The sequence below is a fragment of the Vombatus ursinus genome, unplaced genomic scaffold (genome assembly GCF_900497805.2).
Source record: "Vombatus ursinus unplaced genomic scaffold, bare-nosed wombat genome assembly UNPS02014807.1, whole genome shotgun sequence".
NCBI classification, from domain to species: Eukaryota; Metazoa; Chordata; class Mammalia; order Diprotodontia; family Vombatidae; genus Vombatus; species Vombatus ursinus.
Window position 1 is genome coordinate 63,009,602 of NW_020954585.1, and position 12,132 is coordinate 63,021,733.

A 12,132-nucleotide genomic window follows, 5' to 3' on the forward strand; every position below is an offset into this window, starting at 1 on the left:
GTGAAATAGAACAAGCATTTTCATAACATAGTAGAATAAAAAAGGTGATTGCACATGAAACTGCAAATCTACTTTGTACAACTTTCTATTCCTATTAAATATATAAGTTATTTTGTAACTTTCTTTTTTCTCTTTTTTCCTCCCCCTCCCCCAGCCCTAGAGATAGATACCATTAGACACAAATGTGTGTGTCTGTAAAATCATTGTCTACATACTTCTATTTGCCAGTTTTTCTCTGGATGCATATAGCGTCTTCCTTCACAGGTCCTTTGTAGTCAGTTGGGGTATTTGCAATGCGATTTTGAGTCTTAAAAATTGTGATCGATGCAATGACCACTCACAGTTCCCAAAGAGCAACAATGATTTTCCACCTTGGGAAAGAGAGAGGATGGACTAAAGATATAGAATGAGATGTACAGGTTCAGACTGAGCAAATCAGTGCTTTGGTTGTCGTTTGCTTCTGTTTTATAAGGGCTTTGTGTTTGGGGAATGGGGCAATTTGGGAGCTGGTAGTGAGAGTGACAAAGAAAAGAAAGAAAATATCGAAGAAGCACATAAAATACACAGAAGAAAGCAGAAGTTTACAAACACAAAACTGGTCACTTTGGGAACGATGGTTTTTTGTTTTGTTTTTGCTCATTTTTTTATTTAAAAAAATTTTTTTTTTATTCTTAACATGTGTTTTTAAAACTTTGGGTTACAAATTTTCTCCCTTCCTCCCTCCCCACCCACCCTCATTGAAAAGGCAAGCATCTCAATACAGGTTATAAATGTGTAGTCATGCAAAACACTTCCTTAGTAGTCCTGTTGTGAAAAACTAAGTATATTTCCCTTCATCCTATCCTTCCCCCCATTTATTCTATTCTCTCTTTTGACCCTGTCCCTCCTCAGAAGTGTTTGCTTTTGATTATCGTCTCCCTCAATCTGCCCTCCCCTCTATCAACCCCCTGCTCTCTTGTCCTCTTCCCCCCCTTATTTTCCTGTAGAGTAAGATAGATTTCCATACCCCATTGTGTATGTTATTCCTTCCTTAAGCCAAATTCTATGAGAATAAGATTCACTCATTCCCTCTCACTCCATTTCCCCTCCACTGTAAAAGCCTTGTCTGTTTCACGTGAGATATTTTACCTCATTCTACTTCTCCCTTTCTCCTTCTCCCAGTATAATCTTCTCCCACCCCTTAATTTTATTCTCCAGATATCACCCCTTCATCTTCAACTCACCCTGTGTCCTCTATCTATCTATCTATACAAACATACAATTTTTTCCCTCCCACTACCCTAAATACTGACAAAGGACTCCTGAGTTACAAATATCTTTCCATTCAGGAATGTAAACAGTTCAACCTTAATAAGTCTCTTATGATTTCTCTTTCCTGTTTGCCTCTTCCATGTTTCACTTGAGTCTTGTATTTGAAGGTCAAATTTTCTATTCAGCTCTGGTCTTTTCCATGCTTGAAAGTCCTTTATTTCATTGAATGACTATTTTTTACCCTGAAGCATTATACTCAGTTTTGCTGGGTAGGTGATTCTAGGTTGTAGTCCTAATTCCTTTGCCCTCCAGAATATCATACTCCATACCCTCTGGACCCTTAATGTAGAAGCTGCTAAATATTGTGTTATCCTGATTGTGTTTCCACAATACTTGAATTGTTTCCTTCTGGCTGCTTGCAATATCTTCTCCTTGACCCAAGCCATGAATCTTTATGGTCGCTGCTTATAGGTGAAGTTTGCTAACCATCACTTTAATACATTCTAGGATTTTGCAAGGATATAAAATAAAGTTCACTAGCCTACATTTTTAGGCTTCATTCTTTTCATTTTTGAAAATCAGAACATTTGCCCATCTCAAATCTTTTGTCTCTCATTCATGTTTGTTTTTGGTCCTTCAGAAATAACTGGCGAGTAGTCAGTAATCACATATTCTGGGTTTTTTTTTTTTTTTTTTTTTTTGGTTAGGCAATGGAGTTAAGGGACTTGTTCAGGGTCACACAGCTATCAAGTGTTACGTGTCTGAGGCTGGATTTGAACTTGGGTCCTGAATCCAGGGCCAGTGCTGTATCCACTCTGCCACCTAGCTGCCCCACATAGTGGGCTTTTTCAGGAGCCTCTGGGCTCGGTGACAAACTCATTAAGGTTAGCTATGTGCTTCCTTACCATCTTTCAACTTTTCTTGTGTCCCAACTCCTTATTAGTCAGGTTTTTTTTTTTCCCTGTTCTCTGGTGCAGCAGGTGGGAAAAGTTAAGCCCCTCTTGCCCTCTTATCATAATCCCACCCACCCAGAGCTATTTCTTCGATATAGCTAAAAATCCTTGTTGCTTTCAGATCTAGATTCACTAAGAAAATTCTTACGCCTTACAAATATTACATGTCAAGAATCTTTTTGAGGTGGCTAGATGTTACAACATTAGCTAATAATTGACTGAGTTCCTTTCTCAAATGAGAGGCCTCCTCTGCACAGTGTTTAGCTTTTGCTTTCTCTGACTTTTCAGACTATACTAACTTTACACCCTCAGAAGGGTGAGCAGAAAAGATAACCCTGTTATTTTCCAGATTTACTTTTGAACTAAGCAAAATGGCAATTGTAACTGTAGGATAAGATCATTGATGGCCAGAGATCTGCTGGATTATCAGCAGAGCAGACCATATGAAAAGTAGATTTCCCCACCTTTGCTGTATGTAAGGTCCTTTGTAAATATTTCTTCATAATGTACAACAATCCTTGATATACACAGCTGTGAAAAGTGATTAGATTTATGTGTATTATATATAATACCTGCTTTTCGAAGGCTACAAAGTAGTTTTATTAATTTACAGTCTCTCAAGGGACAAATATTTTATTGTACGCCTTCCCAACTGTGAGTAGCAAGATCTAACTACAGAAATGAAGAAACATTTATAAAGAGCCAGTTATGTGCCTGCTAGGTACTGTGCTAAACTCTAGAAACTAAAATACGAAAAAGGAAGTCCTTACCCTCAAAGAGCTTACATCTAAAAGAGCTTACACACAAAGAAAGCTGAAAAAGAGGGTATGAGGGGAAGGTTAGGGGGGCAGGACATAGTAGAGTCCTTTCCAAGGAGTGTGGCTGGTGGAAAGTGAAAGTTGGCTGTTCTGAGTCCTCTTTAAATGGAGGCTTTGGGGAGAGTTCTTTGCTCTACCCTCTAGTCAGAGCAGCACGGGACACTGCTGAGGTGAGATTCTCAAAGCTGACTCAGTCTTGCAGGATGGTGAGTTTCCTGGGAGCATGATGATAGTGAAGTCTAGTCCAAGAAGTACAGCTTGTGGGAAGTGAATATTGTACATACACATAATGATTTTCCTCCCCAGCTGATCTTCGTGACCAGCAAGATCTAACTAGGTTTTTTAAAATATTACTGAGCAGACATATAAAAGTAATGTAATTACTTTTGATGTTTAAGCAGCATATAAAGTGATGATGGTTTGGGGATAGCTTTTATGTAAAAATAATCTTAGCATTTTTCTTCTCTTCCTTTGTTGTTGAGTCCTTTCAGTTATGTCTGACTCTCCATGGCCCCACTTGGAGTTTTCTTGGCAAAGATACTGGAGTGGTTTGCCATTTCTCTCTCCAGCTCATTTTACAGATGAGGAAACAGGCAAATAGGGTGAAGTGACTTGCCCAGGGACACAGAGCTAGTAGGTATCTGAGGCCAGATTTGAACTCAGGTCCTCTTGACTCTAGGGCTGGCGCTTTATCCGTTGTGCCACCAGGGATGATTGTAAAGTCACTATTTAGCTACTCTCCGTGTTAGGGAAGGTAGATGCCAGTAGCAGACACCTACTGGCATCTAATACTTCCATGTTGCTCAGTTTCCCCAACCTTCAAAGAGTTGTCCCCATTTTTATGATGAACTTTATTTTCAAAAACTTTTGGTAAATACAGTTTATATGTAAATAACAACATAGAACTCCCAAAACCTTCAGATCCCATTTTGTCTTCTGAAGAGAGGCAGCAGGTTGCAGCAGAGGCAGGAATATGTAGATTATGCCTTAGCTCTGACCCTGGGCAAGTCATTTAAACTCTCAGTGCTATAAACAATTCTCTTGAGACTATATATGCATTGGTAGAGAGTTTCATCATCTGGGAACTCCTTATACCAATATGACAAAAGTCTAGTCTTTATCCCTAAACTCCTTTGGTTAAGAATGGAATAACTGGTTATACTCAGTTTATCCATTATTTTCATGTTAGTCTCCTGTAAAACAGTCTTTGGATTATCATTAAAGCACACTTATACTCCTAACGCCAACTTTTAACTGTGGTTTCAGAGAATGACTCATTTATCTGGTAAAGGGTTTGAGAAACAAAGGCACACAGGTTTCAAGAATCACCTGACCTTAGTTTTGCTCACATTGTCACAATGAAAGAAAATCATTCTCCAAGAAAATTTATGAAGCAGGTAAGGAAAAATTATAAAATTTGTCAGTTGTTCCTCTAAATTATACAGGGTAACCTGGGATCTTAGTGCCATTTTAAGCCTGAATAGCACTATGACTTTTGGAACACACTATATTTAGGAACATGAAGTCTAGTCATTTCACACATGAAGAAATTTAGGCCCAAAGTCACACAGGTAATAAATTGCAAAGTTGTGTTTAAACTCAAGTCTCCAGCCTCTCCATATCGAACTAAATTTACTACTCCCTTTATTATAACCAACAGAATACATGCACATAGCACTGGCTCTGGACTACTCCCACATAAAGTTTCTACCTTGAGGTTCTAAGGGTACTTTTGGGTACCAATTCTTGCAACTGTAGCTCATGAGCCCCAACTTATGTGCTTTCCTTAATCCACCAACAGAGAAATGGCTCTTTGCAAGACATTTACTGAGATGGCATAGCTACAAAATATTGTCCTCTTGCCCCTACATAAACCTGGGACATGGTTAACCAGAAATACAACCATGGAAGGGCAGGCACAAACCATGGTAAAGAGGGACATATTTAGACATAAGGCCAGAGTCACTTAACTCTAGGACCGAGTCCTCACAAAGCTTTCTGGGCACTTCATGGGTTGCTCAACTGGGCTTCCAGGATCTTTTCCCTGTAGCTCAATTTCTTATTGCCAAGGCTAGCTTTCTCTTGAATCCACAGCTGGCTCTCTTTTCATTTTGAGAGATTCCACTCCTAAAGCTTCTCCGTAGCTATGTCTGTCAAATGTGTTTTTGCTTCTTTGACTTTGACTTAAACTCTTCTAAACTGACTATTCAACTGCTGGATGGAGTGTTTTCCTGCACAAGTTGTTCTGATGCTAGATGCCATATCTAGTGCAAGGGAAAAAGAGAATCCCCTCAAACCCTACCTACAAAGTTCTCCACAGATTTTAGGGTGGAAAATTACAATCAAAGGAAGTATTTTTTAAATCTACTTATTAGCCTTCTAAAAAATCCTAGAAAGCTCTTTAATGGAAATTAATTTTTCATAAAATCAAAAAATTGAGAATGGGTATAAGTATACTGGAGTGACTTTTTAAATAATAACAGACAATTTAAACAGATATAAGTTTGCAAAGCCTTTTATATACATTTTCTCATTTTAATCTCACAAATCCTGTGAAGTTGGTAATAGTACTGATTAAGAAACTGTGGCTCTGAGAGGTTAAGTAATTTGGTACTATCACATGAGTAGTAAGCACCTGAAGCATAATTTTAACCCAATTCTTTCCAACTCCATCTTCGGGACTAACCCATACTGGCTTTCCAAATAGGATTTTAGGATTAACTTTAAAAAAGAAAAGGTGTTAGGAGGCTCTTTACATTTACGTGCACTAATTTTTTCTTCTTAGAGGACCTGCAGACTTATTAGAAGGCTGCTTGCTGAGATCTAAAAAGTTATTTGCAAAAAGAAACTAAGATGCCCTTTACTAGCAGATGTGAATTGATGATATAATGAAATCTGATTTTAACATTTCTCTTTTCATTGTCAGAATACTTAAAACCAATGCCAAAATAAAAGCCAATCTATTGTAGGTTAAGGGATTTTTAAAATGAAAGAAGACTAAATTCCAATGAAAGTCTAGGGAAAAGTATCTATTTCCTGATTTAGCTACAGAATCCTGGGCTCAGGGCTCAGGAAAAAGGCTGTATTGGTTAGGTCCTGGTTTGCAGTGGGAGCCTGAGGGCCAGTTCTGACAAATGACTCATTTCTGGTTGTTTACTTCTTTTCTTGATATATTCCAGAGTTTTTACCTAAAAGGAAAAATAAAGAAATATTTCCTTCTGTTTCATAATTCTCAGGGCCAACTCCCCTAAGGTACTTGCTAAATCAGCTGAGTAAGTTTACATATTCTTGCCCAGAAGCCAACTTCTTAGCAAAAAAAATTAAAAAATAAAAATCAAACAAAAAAAAAAAAACAACAGATAAGAACTCTGAAGGAAGGAGGAAAGAAAGCCTTTAAATAAAACTCTATATATGAGTTAGATGAGATATGGGTACACTCAAGATAGATACATTATGCTTTACAGAAGTTAGATGTTGCTTTCTATGTAACATTTTCTTCCAAAATTATTAAACTTTTCAACTGTAACTGTTCTGATTACAAAGAAAGTGACCTCACAAAAATATGTGCTTGTGACCTTTCTAAAAGATAAGGCTGGGGAGCTGTCAGATATTTATCATCACCTCTCATATTGGATGGTTCTACTAAGGACCTTCTAAGTTTTTTATTAAGCCTTCCTTGCCTGGAGAGTGCTCTGTGATATCCCCTTACATATGGTAAAGCCACTTGTGGTTTAAAAGGAAGGCTGTTGTTTCCTATGCCACCCTTACCATGGTCCTGGTATCTGCACAGCCATGCCTCTGGGCTAGATTCCACAGGTTGACAGACAGTTGATTAAGTTTGTTGTTTCGAAGATCACCATGAGCTAAGATGCTGTTAAAGAAGGAAAGTGCCAGAATACTTTGGCGCTTCAAGGTCTAAAATAGGAAGAAAAAAAAATCAGCTATTTTGTCATCCAAACACAAATGGTCATCTTGGAATCAAAGTGACAAAATGACACTCCAATCCTAGTGGAAAGGGTGCTGGATCTTAAGTTAGAAACCTGAGTATGAATCCCAGCTCTGCCTTTTGCTTACCTGTCACTCCCTTATGATGGTCACTTATCCTCTCTGTTTCCTCAGTTTCCTCATCTATAAAGTGAAAGAGTTCTAAATCTATGATTCTATAATCAGAAATGAAAACCTAATAGATACAGGTATCTAATGAAAACTGGGAAAATCAAATTATTCTATGTTGTTATTGATTTCATTCTACATCATTGCTAACATTTTTGTAACTGCCTAAGTCATGTTTCATTTGTCTCAGAGTTGACTATGGAAATTCAACTTTCCTATAAATTGCTCATTGTCTCTCAGTTAAGTTTAGAAATTCAACTCCCCTGCTAATCACTGATCTATTCTTTCTTCAAGGAAATTTGTTATCTTTGAAGGGTGCAGCTAGATGCCAGGGAGTCTAGTCTGATATCCAAGGAAGCCTGGTCCACTAGTGCTAAATTGTTCTTAGCGACAGAATGGAAGGAGGGGTTGTTGCTAGCCCCTCATTCCCAATTTACAGCCAATCATATTGTTCCTCCACCTATGACGCTATAGACTTTGTGGCCAATAATATTGTTTTTCTACCTATAATGCTGCCTTCTATTCTGGATGCTCTTCCTATTGTCTATAAATAGTGTTGTCCCCCTCATTCAGGGTCTTAGCTTTTCTGAGGGGGCTGAGGGCGCTGTTTATTGGAAAATTCATGTTTTGTCAATAAATCGATCATGCTCAAATCTTTGTGCCCCAGTTTACCTTGGTTTCAATTGTAACACTAATAAGTCTAAAATAAAGCTCAGTTTCTTCCTGGAGTCATTAATGTAATTAGTATTAATCAAAATACCAGATTATGCCAATCAGGTGGCTTTGTCCTTAACATTAATAACCTATACAGACACTTCTCATTCATAAAAATAAAGTCAAACTCCTTAGCTTAGCATTTAAGACCCTGATGATTTAACTGTCTAGCTCTATCTTTCATATAACTCCACTCCAGCCAAATCAGGCTTTAAATCATCCCTCAAATAAATGTTTATTTCCCACAGCTGCCATGCCACTCTCTAAATTCAAAATGACATATCTCAGCATCTTTGTCAGTTGAACTCCAAGCCATCTCTCAAACACCAATGTGCTACCACTTTTTTAATGCTAGTGATTTCCCCCAACTCTTTATTGATGACTCTTTTTTTATATAATATTCCCAAATCTATCTCACCCACCCACTGATCCAGTGAGTTTTTTTCTTTTAACAAAGATCCAAAAAGAAATAATTTTCTAAGACCAACCAAAATGTCTACATCTGACAGTATATTCAATATTCCACAGTCTCCCACCAAGGCAATGAAGTTACATTTTAGCAATTCTTATTATGACCACAGTGCTTCCATGTTTCAATCTTGAACTATCCTAATCTATCCTGCCTTTTCCCTTCCCTGTCTGTGCCCCCCCAAGCTAGAAATGATCCTTCTCTTCTTTCAATTCTCATTATATTTCCTTTGTTCCCCTCATACCTTCATCACATTTTACTTCACAGTCCTTATCTCCTCCCTTTCATCTTAGAAGATGGTAAGCTCCTTGGAACCAGGGAGGATATCTTAGATTTCATGTATCCCCCTCAATGCTTGGCTCAGTGCCTCTAGCATAGAAGAGGCTCAATAAATATTTGTTAAATTGAATTAAAAGGCACATACTCCCCAGTCATGCCAACAGCCGATTAGGAAATAACCTTGGGGACTTTCTCAGAATATTACCTCCCACACTCTAGAAGGTTCATTGCTTTTGAACCTTTCTTCAGATGCTCCAAGTGACAGAGACGAATCATGCTTCTTTCTACATAAACTCCAAGGGTTATTTTGCTGAAACATTGTGCTCAAATCTACCAAAGCCATTGCTTTTCTCATCCGTTCTCCTGGACTTAATTACCATCTCTATGCTGATTCTCAAATCTAACTATCCTGCTCCAGTCTGTCTGTTGACCTTCAATCTCGCATCTCCAACTGCCTTTCAGACACCTTAAACTGTATGTCCAGTAGACATCTTAAATTCAATATGTAGAGGGCAACACCATCCTCCCAGTCCCTCAGGCTCACAAGCTAGGAATCTCTATCTTTCTCTTATACACATAATCCATATTTAAGTTGTTGCCAAGGACTACTGATTTTACCTTTGCAACATTTCTCAAATATGTCCCCTTCTCTCCTCTGACACTGACACCATCCTAGTGTAGGGTCTCATCACCTCATGCCTGGATTATTGTAATTGGCCTACCTCAAGTCTTTCCCACTCTAATCCATTCTCTATTCAGCCACTAAAATAATTTTCCTAGAACGCAGATCTGATCATGACACTATAAACTCTGGTGGCTCATATTGCCTTCAGGATCAAATACAAAAATGATCTATTTGGCATTCAAAGTTCTTCATAACCTTGCCCCTTGCTACCTTTCCAGTCTTCTTATACCTTACTCCCTTAACATGTACTCCTCAATCCAGAGACACTAACTTCCTGACTGTTCCACAAACAAGACACTCCATCTCACAACTCCAGACATTTTCTGTATCTGTCCTGTACGCCTGGAATGCTCTCCCTCCTTTAATTCTACTACAGACCTCCCTGGTTTCCTTTAAGTTTCAACTAAAATCTCATCTTTTACAGGAAGCCTTCTCCAATCCTTCTTAATTCCAGTGCCCTCTTTTAACCATTTCCTATTTATCCTGTATATAGCGTGCTTTCTTTACATTTGTTTGCATGTTGTCTCCCTCATTAGATTGTAAGCTCCTTGAGGAGATCTGTCTTTTGCCTTTTTTTGTACTCTGACACTTAGCACAGTGCCTGGCACATAGCAGGCACTTAATAAATGTTTTCTCATTTGACTGAATCTTATCTAACCCCATAATATCAAATATAGGTTCAGAAAATAAAACTGACTCAAAATTGAACAATAAATTCTAACACAGAAAAAAATTAAAGGCAAGTAGAAAATGTAAGAGGTATATTCCAAATTGCTAATGTTACAATCCTCATGCCTATTCCTAGCTAATTACATTCGAGGTAGGGCAGCTAGGTGGCACAGCAGATAGAGGGGCAAGCCTGGAATCTGAAAGACCTGAGTTTAAATCGAGCTTCAGACACTAGCTGTGTGATCCTGGGCAAGTCACTCAATCCTGTTTGCCTCAGTTTCTTCATCTGTAAAATGAGTTGGAGAAGGAAATGGCAAACCACTCCACTACCTTTGCCAAGAAAACCCCAATGTAGTCATGAAGAGCCAGAAACAATTAAAAATGACTGAACAACAACAACGTGGATTAGTGGCAGAGCACATTTTAAATCAAGCTATTTACATATATTGTGTGTGTACTTTAAGTTTCAAGCAGAATGAACTTTTTTCTCCCCCAAACAGCAGATGAACTGATGTGTTGGAATTAAAAAAATACTGAAACCTCTGATTAATCACGGTGGTTTCCTATGAACTGCTTTTTCTCCATAAAGACAGAAAACATGGTAAATTAAGACAGGATCTACAGTTGTTAGGGTAGCTCACAGAACCTCCAAGAGCCAGCCTTAGAGACAGGAAGAGACAGGTATAAGCACTGCCTCTAACACTTACATGGCACTCGCCAAGACACTATTTCTCATGCAATTTTTTAAGACCAAGTTGCAGAGCAGTTGCTAACCTGCACTGGCAGAGGGGAGTTTCTGCCCCTAGAGTTCTCTAAACCAACAAAATCACAAGCCCAATAAAAAAAGAAATCATAATGTATTAAAGTAAAACAAAGGTCAATATAAATGTAATAAATGACACTCAAAATTTGGCAACTTTGGACTAAAGCAACCCATGACCCCTTTGTACAACAGCAAATACCAATTTTTAAACTGATGACAAACCTGGCCTTTTTTTTTTAAAATAATGTCTAATTTGGAACTTGTTACCAAATGTTCTGTCACTTCTTTAAAACAATAAAATCCTAACCAAAATGGCAAGGATCATTCAATGTAATAAAATCTAAATCTTCTTTCCCAGGTTCAGATGGCAAAGCTTCTAGCAGCAAGGAAGTTCTGGACTAGGAAAAAAGCCCCAAGCAGCAGCCTCCAGGCAGCCCTAGCCAAACCCAGCATCCACCCAACCTGAGTCTGCCCTGCAGCAGCAGACAAGGCCAAACAATTCCTGCAGAAAGTGGGGTCTAGTCTCAGCTACCACCCTCAGAATCAAACAGGGCCTGCCCACATCATCCAGGAGAACAGCAGTAGAGTATGACCCAAGCAGAAGCTCCCAGTACAGACAAGGATGCTGGTGATATAAGTAAACTGAAGAAAATGTCAAAGGAAATGAAAAAATACTTTGGACCAAGAGATGTTCAAGAGTAAGCAAGTCCAAATAGAGCCTCAGACTAAAAAAAAAAAATCCCCTGCCCACAAGAACCACAAGTGTATCTGGAAGAAATTAAATAAGACATATAAAATGGAATGGCTAGAGAAGAAAGAATGGCAAGAACAATTAATACTTTAACATAAACATCAAGAAATCTTACCCTAAAATTCAGAATGGGTCAAACAGAAAACAACTCAATGAGACAACAAGAAATACTGAAACAAAATCAAAAGATGGAGAAAAAAAAATATAAGTAATATAATATAAAAAACAAAAGACCTGGAAAAAGGTCAAGGAGAGAGAATCTAAGAATTAGACTACTTGAAAATCACTATTTGAAAAACTCCCACAAAAAACTTGGTTACCATACTTTAAAAAATCATAAGTGAAGACCCTGCAGAAATCTTAAAACTAGAGGGCAGAGTAAAAATAGAAAGAATCCACTGGTCACCTTCTTAGAGACACCTCACAATGAACACTCCCAGAACAACCAGAATCCATAACTTCTAGGCCAAAGAAAAAATACTGCAGGCATTCAGAAACAGTAAAGGTACAAAGGAGCCACAATAATGATCACACAAGAATTGGCAGCTGCCACTATAAAGGAGAAGGGCACTTAGAATAAGAAATTCCAAAAGGTAAAAATGCCAATTATGATGGCCTTTACAAGCCTGAGAATTATATATATATATATATATATATATATATATAT

The 12,132-nt window shown here is 38.0% G+C and overlaps 1 protein-coding gene across 2 annotated transcripts in view; it reads right to left on the minus strand.

Moving 5' to 3' along the window:
• Positions 1-3,854: 3,854 nt before the first annotated feature.
• The window catches only part of LOC114052277 (UPF0505 protein C16orf62), a 119,341-nt gene continuing 111,063 nt past the window's right edge, over positions 3,855-12,132 (minus strand). Inside the window, exons 30-31 of one of the 2 annotated variants that reach the window (XM_027874815.1) lie at positions 6,791-6,937; positions 3,855-6,210 (exon numbers count right to left, since the gene is read on the minus strand). In XM_027874815.1, the coding sequence (XP_027730616.1) occupies positions 6,112-6,210; positions 6,791-6,937 (246 nt within the window). In that variant the 3' untranslated portion in view covers positions 3,855-6,111. Of the gene's footprint in view, positions 6,211-6,790; positions 6,938-12,132 lie in introns of those variants that run through there. The other variant, XM_027874816.1, reaches the window with a different exon arrangement.